The sequence below is a fragment of the Stenella coeruleoalba genome (assembly GCF_951394435.1).
Source record: "Stenella coeruleoalba genome assembly, chromosome: 14".
Classification (NCBI taxonomy): domain Eukaryota; kingdom Metazoa; phylum Chordata; class Mammalia; order Artiodactyla; family Delphinidae; genus Stenella; species Stenella coeruleoalba.
In genome coordinates, this window is record NC_137160.1 from 74,142,192 (window position 1) to 74,158,461 (window position 16,270).

The 16,270-nt window shown below is 40.3% G+C and overlaps 1 protein-coding gene across 7 annotated transcripts in view; it reads right to left on the reverse strand.

Moving 5' to 3' along the window:
- HECTD4 (HECT domain E3 ubiquitin protein ligase 4) overlaps positions 1 to 16,270 on the reverse strand; it is a 190,556-nt gene that overhangs the window by 80,636 nt on the left and 93,650 nt on the right. For 5 of the 7 annotated variants that reach the window (XR_013831213.1, XM_079942069.1, XM_079942068.1 and 2 more), the window contains 14 exons: positions 15,430 to 15,583; positions 14,871 to 14,971; positions 13,082 to 13,280; positions 10,843 to 10,989; positions 9,612 to 9,716; positions 8,372 to 8,535; positions 7,540 to 7,773; positions 6,357 to 6,549; positions 6,059 to 6,163; positions 5,501 to 5,589; positions 4,939 to 5,114; positions 2,328 to 2,463; positions 2,093 to 2,234; positions 1,837 to 2,003 (listed from right to left, as the gene is read on the reverse strand). Coding sequence is in view for 6 of the 7 variants with exons in the window: in XM_079942069.1 (XP_079798195.1) it covers positions 1,837 to 2,003; positions 2,093 to 2,234; positions 2,328 to 2,463; positions 4,939 to 5,114; positions 5,501 to 5,589; positions 6,059 to 6,163; positions 6,357 to 6,549; positions 7,540 to 7,773; positions 8,372 to 8,535; positions 9,612 to 9,716; positions 10,843 to 10,989; positions 13,082 to 13,280; positions 14,871 to 14,971; positions 15,430 to 15,583 (2,112 nt within the window). In the remaining variant the exon portion in view is untranslated. The remainder of the gene's footprint in view (positions 1 to 1,836; positions 2,004 to 2,092; positions 2,235 to 2,327; positions 2,464 to 4,938; positions 5,115 to 5,500; positions 5,590 to 6,058; positions 6,164 to 6,356; positions 6,550 to 7,539; positions 7,774 to 8,371; positions 8,536 to 9,611; positions 9,717 to 10,842; positions 10,990 to 13,081; positions 13,281 to 14,870; positions 14,972 to 15,429; positions 15,584 to 16,270) is intronic. The other 2 variants (XM_079942071.1, XM_079942070.1) reach the window with 1 other exon arrangement.

Here is a 16,270-nt window from a genome sequence, read left to right on the forward strand (position 1 = left end):
ATGGCACCCAACATTTCCCAAACTTATTTAATAATGAAACCATTCATTTGAGGCATGGCTACGACATTCCATGCAGCACTGAATACTGTAAATACAATTGCACTAGTGAGAAAACCAAGACACAAATAAATTAGCGAAGCGTCCTTTGCAAGTTCGTACTCTGATTATGAGCAGAATGTGAGAATCCTGTTGGGAAATAAGACTTTCCCAATGTAAAAACACAACCTGGGATAGATTCTATGGCAATTAATGTTAGCTGAAAACTAGAACTATCGGACTTATCTACAAAGATATACAACATAATATTGTTTATAATAGTAAAAATAAATAAAAACTAAGGCTTAAAAATAGGAAATTGGCTTAAAAAAGGTCCAGGGATATGATGCAGTGCTATCCGAGCACTAAAAACATTATAGGAGATAACTACGGTTAGACTAAAGACTGAATAAATACACTAAAACATTAATAGGTTTTATTTTAAGATGCTAGATTTACAGGTCATTTTTATTTTATACTTTGGGATTTTCTGCATTTTTTTTTAGACGTCTGACACATGGCATTAATAATGTCATGAGGGAAATGTAATGAGGGAAAAAGGAATAATGCTGCCACTGTTACAGAGAAACTACTCTGGAAGTAAGCTGTGGCAGTCACTAGTGTTACTCACTACGCCTCTGGGCACCGCTGCGGTTGGGTGGGCATGTGACTAGTCTGGCCAACGAGCCAGAGCTCTGACAAGGGCCCTGAAAGCTTTCGAGATGGTGGTCTCCTCCTCTGTCCTGAGCTCTCTGTGATTACCATGAGCCAAGACAGACCTGCAATGGACGTGAGCAAGAACTAAAATTTTGTTTCTTCCGCAGCAAAGAGCAGCCCCCGCTCCAGGAAACTAGAGAAAGCCTGTGTGCAGCAATGAAGACCCAACGCAGCCAAAAATAAATAAATAAATTCAAAAAAAAAGAAAAGAAATTTGATCTAGTAAAAATAAGCACCAAAAATATAGGGATATAAGGTTGTTGACTGCAGCACTATTGTTAATGCAAAAGGAAACCAAAACAGAAAGAAGGAAGAAAGGAAGGGTGGAAGAAAGGAAGGAGAGGGAAAGTGAAAGAGAGAAAGAAACAATAAATGAACCTAGGGCTTCCCTGGTGGCGCAGTGGTTGAGAGTCCACCTACTAGTGCAGGGGACACGGGTTCATGCCCCGGTCTGGGAGGATCCCACATGCCGCGGAGCGGCTGGGCCGGTGAGCCATGGCTGCTGAGCCTATGCGTCCGGAGCCTGTGCTCCGCAACGGGAGAGGCCACAGCAGTGAGAGGCCCGCGTACCACAAAATAAATAAATAAATGAAACTATGTGTCCATCAGTAGTGGATGAGTTAAATAAAATATAACCACCTATACAACTGAGGTCCATGAAGTTCTTAAAAGCTATAATGCAGATCTATACATATTAACATGAAAAGAAACAGATATCCAAGATATATTGAGGAAAACAACTGATTACAGTAAGGTCTGTGTAATATAATCTGAATTGAGCTTTAAAAAAATCATACACATACACACTCAAGCATACAAAGAGAATGAAATAGCTATTACGTATGCATAGTTGATACAACAAGCTCTTAATGAACAGAGTGAAATTTAGGAAGGGAAGGGAAGGAGACTTTTACTTTCTGTTATACGTGCTGAATTTTTAAAATTAAATCCTGTACCAGTTTTGTTAAAGTATATTATTTTATGGGAAAACATTAAAATCTAAGATCTTGCTCCAAGAGTAATCTCTGGAATGGCTTTTGCCCATTCCAGACAGGACAGTATAAACTAACAGAAACAACTGACCTGGGTCCTCCCTGAAGGACCATTGTCACTGGACCCACAAGATGTGTCACTCCCCCGACTCGCACGGCAGCCGTCAGCAATTCCCGCATGTGCACCAGCGCCTGCTTGCGAGTGTTTCCCCGCCGCCACCTTGTCTGCGCAGCCAAAAGAAAGCTGCTGCTGGACACCTGAAACGCATGAAAAGGAAGTACACCTGACTCCTGCTGTCACACGACCCCTCGTGCTATCCACCTGTGGTCGGCAAAATGTGACGTACAGCTTGGTCAGGGTTGGTGCCGATGAAAGCAAACAGCTGCCCCAGCAGGACGCTGTAGGTGGGCTTATCCCTGCTGTCCTCGATGGCCAATGACTGCAGGAGCGTGAAGGAGCTGCTGCGGTGGCTGGTCACGTGGCGCCGCCTACAGCCAAACAAGAAAGCCGCTCAGGGAGTGTGTTGCGATGACAGCGCTCAGCCGCAGGTGGGAATCCGACCTTGGCCATTAGCTATTTACCTCTGATTTGCTCTAGTAAATTCCAAATCTTCGTTACCAATCATTTCCAGGTCAGAAGGAGCCGACATGCTGCGAAGAAAAACAGGCTGCCGCACAGCATGAGATATCACCTTTGTTTCAGAGGCTGATTTACAAGCTGGAACAGAGAGGAAGAAGAACGTTGACATATCTGCTATCCTATTTGTAAGGATGGCAGCAACAGCGAAAAGTAACAAGGAACCACGGAACTGTCTAAGAGTATCTTTGCTTTCCAGTTCAGCCACCAAACCAGCTAGCACAGCACACAGATGATTTTTAGGCCAATTTTTTTTGGGGGGGGCAGGGGGGCACCATGCCGCAAAGCTTGTGGGATCTTAGTTCTCCAACCAGGGACTGAACCCAGGCCTTCAGCAGTGAAAGTGCAGAGTCCTAACCACTGGACTGCCAGGGAATTCCCTAGGCCAATTTTTTAAAACCTTGAATACTGAGGTTTAAAACCTCAAATATCAAGGTTAAAAATTACTTTATCTTGAAAAACTAAACTCTTTTTATCAAATTGGGTTTCCAAAGAAAGGCTGAAAAATTCATTTAATTTCGTAAACCATCAGTGTTAACTTTAATATTAAGCATTCCAGAAAGCAAGAGAGGACAGAGAAAGTAATTTCTGGAAGCAAAAAATCTTAATTCAAATAAATCCAGATCCTTTTTTTTTTTTTTTTTTTTAAGAGATGGCCTTTGTTCCCCCTTTAATGCTGGCTTTATTTAGCTGACTTACTGCCATTTGGTGATACCTCTGCTTTGATCATAGTTGATGTGAGTAAATATCACACTTTAGCTAGAATCTGACCAGCACTTCCTATAAGATATACACTCCTATCAAGGAAATAGTTGTTTTGTAAAGGAACACTTTAATGGAAGCAGACAAAACTGCATGTGAAGATAGGTAAAGAAAAAAAGATGTTAAGAAAGTTGAGGTCATTTTGAATCTGTCTTAAAAATGGTTAGATAGCTTCAATCTAAAAAAATTATAATTTTTGAAGACATTGTCTCTTAGGAAACTACTGTTTCATCATCTCTAATGCCAAAAGCCTCTTGGAAAGCACCACCAGGCTTACTGAGTGGGTAAGTCTTTCATGGGACCTTCAATGAACACGGGCTAATGTGGCCAGGGACATGGTGTAGCTGACCATCTTAGCATGTGTTCATACTGCACACCTGGCATGCTTCCCCTGCTGCAGGGGAACCCTATTACTGGGGTCAGAAACCTGGGAGTCATCCTAGACTTCTCTCCCTAGTGAGAGGAGCCCTGGGCAATCAGATGGGATGAAAACAAGTTCACTTGCTCCACAGTGTCCATCGGGCAATGGGTCTAGACAACATGGAGTCTTTCATTTAAGAACACGTTTATGGGCTTCCCTCGTGGCGCAGTGGTTAAGAATCTGCCTGCCAATGCAGAGGACACAGGTTCAAGCCCTGGCCCAGGCAGATCGCACATGCCGCGGAGCAACTAAGCCCGTGCGCCACAACTACTGAAGCCCGCGCGCCGTGCTCCGCAATAAGAGAAGCCACTGCAATGAGAAGCCCGCGCACCGCAATGAAGACCCAACGCAGCCAAAAATAAAAATAAATAAAATAAATTAAAAAAAAAAAGAAGAAAAGAACATGTTTATGACTTCTTCTCTCAGGGTAAGAATTAACACTTGCTATTATGGGCTCTGCCCAGTGTGTGGATCTGGCTTAAGTAAGAAGACTCGTTGATTTCCCTGAGAAATGCGTTTTCAAGCTAGCAATTAAAATGTGACCAGGAGGGCTTCCCTGGTGGCGCAGTGGTTAAGAATCTGCCTGCCAATGCAGGGGACACGGGTTTGAGCCCTGGTCCAGGAAGATCCCACATGCCACGGAGCAACTAAGCCCATGCGCCACAACTACTGAGCCTGCACTCCAGAGCCCGTGAGCCACAACTACTGAAGCCTGCATGCCTAGAGCCCGTGCTCCGCAACAAGAGAAGCCACCACAATGAGAAGCCCGCACACCACAATGAAGAGTAGCCCTTGCTCGCCGCAACTAGAGAAAGCCCACGCGCAGCAACGAAGACCCAACACAGCCACAAATAAATAAATAAAATAAATTAATTTAAAAAAGAATGTGACTAGGAAAAAAATTAATAGTGGAAATTCATGCTAGAAGGTTCCACATAATTACTAAAGAGGAAATGCAAACTCAGCTTCAAGTAAAGAGAAAAATATGATGCATTCCAGGATTCACAATGTTGACTAATTATATGTTACTATGAAAATGACAATCCATAATCTAAAAATGAGGGGCACTGGGATTATAAAAATACATGTTATTGGGCTCCTTAGATGCTTCCCCTCAAAACTAAACAAGGCAAATGACGAGGCACCCCTGATGCTCAGATGACTCACAAAACACCACATGAATTCAATGAAAAGTACTTCTTGGCTGGAAAAAGTAAAAGGCAAAATTAAAAAGTTGAAATTTCCTTTTTTTCCTTTCTACGAGTACACAAGAGTGATTTTCTTTTCTTTTTCTTTTTTTTTTAAAGCAGCTGATGTATGTTTTATGAACAGACTAGCGCAGACAGCCTTTCAGGGCTGGCTGTCAGCAGTACCCGGTGTTTCTGCGGGGGTCCCTGAGATGCTTCTTGTGAGGCCGGACTGGGCCGCAATGGTGACGTGCAGCAACAGCTCAGCTCGGTTCATTAGACTCTTCACTAACGTCTTCGTTTTAGCCAGTGGGTGCGAGGGTTTCTGAATAAGAGAATTCACTTCTTGTAGGAACTTCTCCCTATAAAGAAAGACTGATGTGCATTTAGTTGTCCTCTGGTTTACCAAAACTAAAGTGTTTCATTACAAAGGATATGAGAAGATAGAGGGGAACCTAAGCAAAAGTAATCTGATAAATATTGCTCGCCTTCCCCCTTCCCCATCCGAGGAGAGCCGTGCTATGAACTGTGGCCAGTTTTAGTTCCTTTTGCCCAGTTTCAAGTGCCTATATGCTAACTTCTGAAGGCTAAAATCAAAGTTTCCAAATACCAAATAAGTTCCAACTCTAAAATATTTAGTTGAATGCACAATATTTTTTAAAATATCTGTTAAGAGATGAGATCTTTGCATTTTGTTTTGAGCATCAAAGTGATAAATTAGCTTTACACAGTTACTAACATCACTAACCTCAGAGACAGGACCATGTTTTCAAGATCATTTCCATCAAAGGAGACTTCCTTCATTGAACACAAAAGTTCTAGTTCTTTCATTTTGTTCTAAAGAAGGAAAAATCAAGAAAAGATCATATGCAGAATCTGCAAAAACTGAGTTTTACTGTACGTGTTAAAAGGAACAGAAAATTTCAGGGAAAAAACCCACCTTTGGTCCATATTTCTACACCAGAAGCACATTTGTAAGTTACTATTTGATATTTTAATGATTAAAAATGGCAATGACTACTTTCTGGGGATTTCTTCAGTGCTTATAACTCTTTTATTTTTTTTTAAAGGCTTGAAAGCAGAATTTGATAATGATGATAACTGCTTTATAAAACTTAATAAGGAGTAACTTATTCTTTGTATCATTGACATGCTAATCTAATCAACCTTATTTAACCCTTTTTAAACAATGGATATGTTTCAAGGTATGCAACATTTTAAAAATGATGTTATCTCTACGCACACAGTATATACCATTGTACTACAAATAGCAATGCCCCAGTGATGAGTCATACAGCTTGCTCACCTCATTAAAATGGTAATCATAGAAGAAAGGCATGTTGTTCTCCAGTTTCCCCTGTGTGGCATCATCAACCTCACTTTGCCATTTCTGTTCCAATTCTGCAACACTCTGACACATTAAAATATAAAACAACGTGAAACTAGATGCAAAATAAAAACAAATGCAATCTGTAAATTCAGAAATTTTAGTTGCAATAATCTTTTTAAAATTCAGATCACTTTTTAAACTTCATTAAATTTCTAGGAAAGAAGTCATCTCCCACAGTTATAAGAGACATCTAAATGTTTTAACTTTCACTTACCTGCAGCTGTCTCTCCATGGCATTGAGTTTCTTAAATGTCTCTCCCATGATTTTACACAATAAATCATATTCCTCAGCATGTTCTTCTTGATACTGGAAATTTATTAGGGACTGCAGTGCATCAACCAAGTTCAAGTGCTTAATGACACATGATACCACCATTTCCTCCATCACGTCTGGCTGGATTACTTCTCTGCGATCACAAGGGAAACCAGTCAGCTATATGACTAGAATTGGTAAGTTCTCAACTTACCAATACTGTATTTTATAGATGGAAGAGTGTACGCTTTGATTTAAGTATGTTAAATATTCACCACACTTTCTTTATTACAAGTTGGCAATAATTTGATATATTTACCTGATAAAACTGACATTGGCCAATGAAGCTGAAAATCAAAATTAAACAGACTTCATTTTCTATGATTTGTATATTTTGAGCTGGTGTTATATTAGAGCTGGAATAGGTCTGAGCTTAATAAAAGATCTTTGGCACGATGTATCTGCCAATTAATTTTATGCAGTATTATGGCTGGTAGTATTTTGGGCGTATGGATGTTGGGCTGAAAACAATGGTGCTTTTGTATTTTTTCATGTTAAATTTCATCTATTCTTCAAATTCTTCTCTCTGAAATGGCCAATCTTGCCTCAGAAGGCAGAGCAGAGGCCTGCAAAACAGACTTAACTTTAAACTAGAATACCACAAAGACATTGCAAGACCTCACATTCTAGATTAAAGATTACCATCTCTCCAGGCGTTGAAAATAAAGAAATGTCTCTAAACCCTATGGAAACCAAAGTTGATGACTACCTTCAAGTAGAAGGTCAAACCACCTGAGAAAAACCTAGAATTTGTCAAATGTTAGCATGCATCAGAATCATATGGAAAACCTGTCAAGACACAGATTACTACTGGGCCCCATCCTCAGAGGTTCTGATTCAGCAGGTGTGAAATGGGGCCCAAGAACTGACAAGTTCTCAGGCGATACTAACGTTGCTGAGCCCACGCTTTTAACCCACTGACCTGGAACACCACCTGGGGGTACTCTCCAGAGCACCTGGTTAACATTCATCAAGTACATGTAAAATGAAAGGTTCATCTGCTAGACTACAAGAAGAAACACACCCCCTTCGCTTGTTTAAACATTTTTTCATTGGGAAAATAAAGTGCTGTATAGCAACATACTTTATACTTGGTCTAAATTGAGGTCTGGCACGCCCAGAAATTTCCCTGAGCTTTATCATGATTCCTGGAGGCAGCCTGATCCGGGGCAGGTCAAAGTAGTTTCCAACAGGAGGCACGAGGACGTCAGAGGGGTAAGTGAATTCTCTGTCTTCCTCAATGGTCAGAGGCAGTGGAGACGGGCTTGGAGTAAGGGCAGGGGAGATCACACCATTGGCCTCCACCTGCCACTGGCACCTGAACATAAAGAAGAAGAGATTCTTCACTTCCTCTTCTATCTGGAAAGCTACTTGAAGTTTGCAGATATATCGATATTCAACATTTGAAGGATCACATTATGTATTAAGTATTTATTCATCAAACCTCCTCCAGAGGCTAAAGAAAAATAAGCATTATATGAAACCCCATCTTTGGGACTCTACCTCCTCCCCAACATTTTATTATGAAAACTTTTAAATATACAGAAAAGTTGGAAGAATTACACAGCTAACACTCATATACCCACAGCCAAGATTCCAGAAGGAACACTTTGCTATGTTTGCTTTATTGTCCATCTTCCCATCCTTTTGGGGATTCTTTAAGTATACAGTATTTGGGTTGGAGAAAAGCTTACACAGATCAAGGGTGTAATTTCAAACTTAGTAAAGTAAGGACCACAAGGCACTTTGATGTAATCTTCATCTTATTTCTTAGACACAGCGATACCCATGGTATCCAACCCATGGATTGGCAAGCAGTAGGCACAATCAGCTGGGAAATGTACTAAAAGTAGTTTTCCACATAAAGTCCTTTTTCCTTTGCGAGCAAAACTAGTCCAATTTGAGCCTTTTCTTACCTTTGTAAAAGTTTGGATCGCAGCAGCTCCTGACAGGCTTCTTCTTCTTTGGTAATTTCTGGTCCGTTGTATAGGATTCTTAACATAGAACAAGCTAACACAGACAGACCTAAAGCCAGGTCTACCAGAAAAGGTAAGCCTCCCGACACATCCTCTGAAGACTCCTACAATGCAGACAGGGCAAACCAGACTGGTCAGTTACACGGAGGAGCACTTCACCTGCGCTGCACCACACTGCACTGTCCCCAACCACAGGGGCTCATGGAGCAGTATCAAGTATCATTGCTACGGGACACAGAGACAGCACCCAACACCATGAGTAGATAGACGGCGGCACTGGAATGACCACAGAGTGAAGTCTCAACACAATTCTGGAGAGAGAAGAGTCAGTAAGACTCCATATTAGAAACAGCATAAATCACATGCAAGATTTTTTGGATAGCTTCCTCTCTGCTGTACCTATCCAGGTATAAATCACTATTTCATTTTGTCACCTCCATTCTGTGCTTGAACGAAGATGCTGTCAATGATTACATTGAATTCATTCAATAAATATTTATTGAGTGCCTACTGTGTACCAGCCATTGTTCTAGGTGCCTGAGATAAAGCAGAGAACAAAACAAAGAGGCCTGCCCTCATGGAGCTTACATTCTAGCAGATAATCCCACTCCAGAGATCCTTGGCTTGGTTAAACTTAAGCAACCGCCAAGTCTGAAAATACGTTTTAATTTATTTAAATAGATTTAATTTATTTAAATAGATTCCTGGGAGGAAGGTAACTGGTACTGTTAAAAGGAGTAGATTAAACCTATATACAGAGTGTAACATGAGTAATTAAGCAGAGACAGATCTAGACTAGCAAGAAGAGCCTTTGGGAACAGAATAAAAATAATCCGATTCTACTACTCTTAAAACCCAGAATCCAAGGGCTCACTTCTACCAGGTGTTCGAGTCTTCCTCACCCTCTGGAAAGATGCTGGAGGCAGACCACCTCTCCAGGCTTTGAAGACGGAGCCCCTACCAAGGGATTCTTTCTGTGGTGCTGTATTGATTTTAGGTCCCAGCTAGTTTTAGTCCATACAACTACTACTTCTATTAGTGGTCTACTGCTGCCAAATGGAAGAGATGGATGAAACAGCAGCTCATATTTTGCCTCGTTTCCAAGGCAAATATGATGTACATAACCAAGGCACACAGGAAAAAGTACACTATGCCCACAGCAGTGGTTAGATTCAAGTACCTGAGCGCGAACTGTGCAAGCAAAGCCCCACATAGCTTTATCGGGAGTGTTGTGTTCACGGCCACTTCTCATTTCAAAGGAGAAGGTGACTGTATCTCCTTCCACCTTAAAATTTAAGGGGGGAAAATGCACTTTAAAAACAAGACACAATTTTCAAGAGAGCAATGAATTTCAGAGATATACTTTCAGAGGGACCACAGCCAACATTTCACTTCTTTTCTCACTCGCTTTTTGATTCAAATTCCATCCCCTCTCATCTGGATGCCAACCTTTCAGCTGTCTCTCCTGACCAGGTAGCTTTGGGAATGAGGCATCTGTGAAATGGCCACGATTGCCCAATAGCAGGATCAGAGTAAAGATCAAATCTTGAACGTAATTTCAATAAAATCCTCAGATTTCTACACTTTCTGCCCTCCCCCTCCTCCATCTCACCACCTCACTTGTGCCAATAAGGTGGGCAAATAGCCATTAGCTTGAAGAACACAGAGTGATGAAAGACCTTGCTCTGTATTGCTGAATCAATACCATGAGTAAGAAACAAAATGCAGGAAATCAGAGAACGATTAAAAGTATTGTGCTGATCCAGATTTGGACGCATCTGGACTATACCTCTGGAGGTAACTTGCTGCCTATGGCTGAATTAAAGAGGGTACATAATATATGTGAGATAAAGGCTCTGGGAGCAGACTCTGGAGAGGTTTTCAGGTTTTAGTGGGCATTTCAGTTCATATTCATATTCTAGGTAGATATGTTATAGTTCAAGGGCCCACATTACAAAGCATGGCTCCAATCTCATCAGTCTGAGAATGGATAGTTATTTTTGCTCCAAAGGCCCCAATTCATTTGAAAACACTGATTCCACATTTTAAAACGGCAATGGCCCTATGGTTCTAGGACACCCATCATAAGGGAGTCTAGAGAATAAGTGAGTGGGAAGAACTAGCAGTCCTTTCAATGGACAGGGAAAGAAATGCTGTGACAACCTCAGCCCATGGAGTAACCTATGGAACAGATAGATACAAGTTCTGGAGCGGATAGGGGTCTGATGCCTTACGAGCGAAAGGAGGGTCATTCTGAACAAAGTAGTGAGTTTACAGGCCTACCGAGGTAGCCCCACCTCAACAAAAGCCCCCGTGGCAAATGTCTTCTAGAAATAGAGTTAATACTTGGGCCCACGGGGAATGCAAGTTCATTTTCTTTTCTGGGAAGCAAATGTGCCTGGATACCATACCTTCACCAAGTCTTTCGGCCAACCAGTTCCTAAGACACTACGGCTGCCATATCCCAGTGTGTTGCCTCCATACTCAGCAACCTTCCTACTGTTTGTGTTAGGCCCCGCGTATATCACCAACTTCAAAACAGAAAATATACTGTTAGACTGTAAAAGAAAAACAAAAACAACATCTACAAATAAAAAGGCTGCAAAAAAATGTTTGTTTAAAAATACATTTATAACCGGCACTGGTGTCAGTATAACTAATATTTCCCGATTTTTTTTTTTTTTTTTTTTAAGTACAACTGATACTTGTTTAGATGCAACCAGCCATTGGTATTTACAGGGCAGCCACAGAGTAGTATCAAATATTACTGCAATTTAATTGGCTTGGGGACCTCACATTAAAATAGTTATACTCAGCTATTATATGTATTTTTAAAAGTAGCTATTTTAATCCTAAGTAATGACATATAGCCCATTAATAACAGGTATAGTTTGCCCCCTTAAATCCTCCCCAAAATTAATAAAGTGAACAAATACAGATGGCAAGATGGTTATACCTAACATAAAAAATGAAAGTAAAAAAAAAATTCAATGAATAAGGATTTTTTAAAAATGCAACAAAGTGAAAATAAGCCATATATTCTTAGAATGTTGCTTAATGGTATAAAAAGAAATGACACAAATTTGGGCCAGAAAGGGGGCTGCTTCTTCTTGGGTCAGTTTTCATGTATCAATATTTTTCTTCAATGAAAGCTATTCATTTATATACAATTAACCAACTTTCTAATATGGAGGAAAAAACATTTAGACATCATTTGGCACTCAAATACTTTCATAGGAAGAATAAGGCTCTGGCTTCTGTAAATACCTAATTGTCTTGTATTGCACACTGTGACCACCTCTGAGCTCAGTTTGGATCTAAAAGCTGCACTTTTAGCCCTGGATGCTTAATCATTTTGTGATTTCTTACCCTTCTGCACCTTTGGGGGACACCAGCCAGGGACCACTGGAAAAGTAAGAGTTACTTTTGTCCATGTAGTAAGCCTCCACATTTAACACTAATGTCTACAGCACGTGGAGGTTAGCTTACATCAGAAGATGCAAGTTACTGTTTTTTAAAGGAGAAACAAAATGACACCCTCTAAAATGGCAACCTCTTCCATTTCCATTTTAAACAGTCATATTATTTGAATGTAGGAAATGGGGGTAGCTACTGCCAGGAGCTGTGAAGTGGGAAAGACTGATGCCAGGAGATATATTTTTTGAAAGGCCCACTAAAGAATTTTCTAAATTCTCTTGCTTCCAGCTAAGGTGAGAGTTTGAGGGGCAAGTCTTAAACCCCTCCAGACATCTGGGAATCTTCACTACCCTAAAAGATAAGGGGAAAGAGGATTCTATAACTTGCCCAATAATGTGTTTCACCATCTCAGTATACACAGTTAAGAAGTTCCCTATTTTTACCCTAAAACTCTCCCTTGATGGGATTTAAGACCATTTGCCCTTATAGTTCAGAGAAAAAGACAAGATAGCTAACAATCTACAAAAAAAAATCCTGTGTACATAAAACACTATCAGACAATCCTGCAGTTGTTCTTATACATTACACATCACAATTTCATTAGCCTTTCCTTGTAGGTTCAACACGATGGTTTACAATGCAACAATTAGAGACAGAAGAAAATACTTCAACCCCTAACATGATTCCTTTTACTTATAATTGTTCAGCCACTAGGTTGGAAACTATATTTCCTCAAAATCTATGTGGGCCCTGAGGTAATGGCAAAGAAGAACAAATAATTTAAATAAATATAAACCAGATCCTAGGCACATCTGAAACCCTTCTAAAAAGCCACCTTCTCCCAAAAGATACATGAGAAGCCCCAAGAATTGGGCAGTGAGACCTTTTTAGATGAGTGGACACCCACATCTACAGGAATTCCAAGCACCAAGGGAAGGCAAGAGTGAAACAGCATGGAAAAGAAAATTTCCTTTGACTTGGATCTACATCTTTGAAAGCTTACAAAAGTCCACTTTCAACACATCATTAAAACACTGTTCTCAGACTGCAGAGGTGCTGGCTCTGACTCCCCCAGTCACTACCCTTCAAGGCATTATCTTAAGAAGCTCTCCTAAGAGGTATCTGCAGACAGAAATAAGTCAAGAATGGTGACCAGCAGCAAAGAAAAATAAGAAGCATCTAAGAAATCAGCTTATTAGAGGTGAAACCAATACTAAATCAGTTCTTGCTTACTTTGTCATAGTCATATTGTGAAGAGCATCTGCTATCAAATCTAAGGTATAGGCAGCGAGCTCCGGGGATATGGACAGTTTCTTTAAATTTATAGTTGTCTCTGACAGGATGGACTGTTTCCACAGTCTTCCCAGCAGCCCATGGAGCAGGAATCTTTAAACCAGTGAGAAACCCTGGCTCTTCCTTCTCTTCCAGCATTCTAAAACCAGACAAAGAGAAAGTGATTGAACTTAACAGCAAGGAAAGGAAAATGTATACACAATAAAATACAAAAGGTTAAGAAATTTTGCTCTAATTTTCCACAACATACAGTATGACAGCACTGTAACCAGAAACATTTTTAACATTCCTGTATCTAAGGTTCTTTTTTCTTTGTTAGACAATATATTTGCATTTTCCCCCCCTTTTTTCAAGGGGGAATCCCAATTCATATCCAGGAGAAGATCTTGCCAACTCTCATTTAAAATTCCTCGGGGGTAGGGGGTGGGGGGGGGGAAAGATACTCTAAAGGACCTTTAAGATTGGCCACTTTCCAAATCCCACAGGAAGTGTCCTGTAAAGTTTCCTTTGTTTATATCTAAATGTCAATTGTTGAAAAACCCATGAGACTGCATGACTACTTTTACTATAATTTTTACTAAAGTGCCTTCAAAGGTCCTCTTCTCTACTGTCTTTGAACTCTCAAGGACTTCACAGCCCAAGACTGTGGAATACAAACTCCTGTATCCTAAACTTAGCTCTTGTGGATTTCTCTTACTCCCTTTCAGCTCTGCGCTATCCAATGTGGGGGCTACTTCGTCAAATGTGGCCATTTAAGTTGAATCTAAATGAAACACAGTGTAAAATTCAGTTTCTTGTTCACATTGGCCACATAGCAAGTGCTCAGTAACAGCACGTGGCTGTGGCCAACAGCATCGAACAACAAAGATACAAATTTTCATCACCGCACAAAGCTCAACTGGACAGCACGCTGCTCTAGAGAAACTCGAAGTCCTTCCTTTCTGATCAATGTTTTTAAAGACGGCTTTAGTGAGATGTAATTGACATATAATAAGTGGCATATATTTAAAGTGTACAATTTGGTAAGTTTGGCCATATGTTACACCTGTGAAGTTTCCTCCATCCTCTTGGTAATCCAGGTGATCACTTCTTTGCTTTATTTCACTAGAAATTACTTTGTATTTTCTAGAGCTTTATATAAATAGAATCATACAGTTTGTACTTCTTAGGTGGCTCTGGCTTCTTTCACTCAGCATAAGTATTCTAAGACTCATCTGTGTTGTTGAAAATATCAGTAGTTCATTCCTTTTTATTGCTGAGTAGGATTCCATTGTATGGCTATACCACAGTGTGTTACCCCTTTACTTGTTGATGGACATTTGAGTTGTTTCTTGTTTTGGCCTATTCTAACTAAAGCTGTTAATGAACCTTCACAAAGAATCTGTGCTTTCTTTTCTTTTGTGCACATACCTAGAAGTGGAATAGCTGGGTCATATGGTAGATGTAGGTTTACTTTTTAAAAAACTGTCAAACTGTTTGCCAAAGTCAAACATCTCCATTATTTGTATATGAGAACTTTTCAGTTTTGAACTAATCTCTTGATCTGTGGGGAAATTTGTTCTAACCTGTTCCTATAATCTCCAAAGCAATTCTCTAATTATCTGTAAAATTTTGCCCCTGAAGTCTCCTTCTTTTCCCAGTTAGAAAAATCATTGTTGTAAAAGGAGTACTAGGCTTTCGCCAGAAGAAAACGTGGCAGAGGTTCCTGCAAGGAAGCAGCATCCCTTACCTCTCATCAGGGAACAGCCTGCCCTTCTGGTCTGATGCACCACATGGGGAACAGCCCACCTCAGCAAAAACCGGACACTGGGTTTTGAGCAGCAAAGCCGTCTGAAACACAAAATCATCATGTCCTAAAGTGCTTACTTGTCAGTTGTTGGGATGGTACTACAGCCAAACTCAGAATTCTCACTTAAATCATCTTTTTACAATCCTAGCCTGCTCTCTTTCACTAAGAAATGCTTTGCTACTTAGACCACTTAATATTGTTTTATTTAACACTGGAATGGAATATATCATTTATATTAGTTACCAATATCCAGCAAGGGCTCAGGAGACTAAATATAATGAAAGGATCTCAGCTGCATCGTAGACAGCATTTTTACAGCTGACCGGCAATCAGTATTTGTTAAAAGATTGCAGTAAGTAATTCAGTCAAACAAATTAAATGTTTTCCTTTAATATTTCAGCTTATTTTTATGACACAGTGTTTTTCTTCATTCCACCTTTATTTCGTTTTATTTCCTGCTCCTGAAGAGCAGTTCACTTTGGCACGCCTAGGATCATACCTGACTGGTATAAAGTACCAGCTGCACTAGCTGAGGCATCAGGGCATCGGCCATGGTCAGAGTCTGTAAATTTGGATGCATCAGGGAGGTCAGTAACACAGGAAGAAGGTGACCGAGCATAGTAGCCTTAGTAACTTGTTCCAAGCCTTTTAACCTACGAAAGTTCAAGAAAACACACAGCTTAAGCAGTTCCCAAGCATGTAAAGAAACTATTATCATTCTTATCTGACAAATTCTCTTAAACTGCACCTCCTTAAACTAGCTAAGCACTTACCTTTACAGCAATTCAGTCTACAAATTTCCCACCTACCATGAAGGAGAGGAAGAGAACAGAAATCTAGTAATAGATTTCACCTCCAACCTGTGATTTTGCCCCCCAAAAAGTTTACATGGTGCATTTCACAGCACCTTCGAAGCACTTTATAAATGGGTTCTAAAATGCAAACAGCTACTCTAGTTACCACCTGCCAAGTCTCCTTGCCTCTGGGGCTGCAGGTCACAGTGCTGCACTGAGTCTCTGATAAGGAGCCAGTGAATGGCTACAACACTGACTCAGCTGCCCAGAGCAGCGATACCCACTTCTGACCTAGAGAAACTGGTTCCTGTCGGGGACAGAGGCAGGCAGATTTTTAATCTGCCTTTAAAATCACGTTCTTTTTCTCCCCCCTGGTTTTATTGATATATAACTAACATCACTGTATAAATTTAAGGTGTACAATTAATGATTTGATATATGTGTATATTATGAAATGATCACCTAAAATCACACTCTTAATATCCCAATCCTCTGCTAGAAGAATTAAGGTATATGACTCACCCGAAGAAACATGTGTGTTATGTA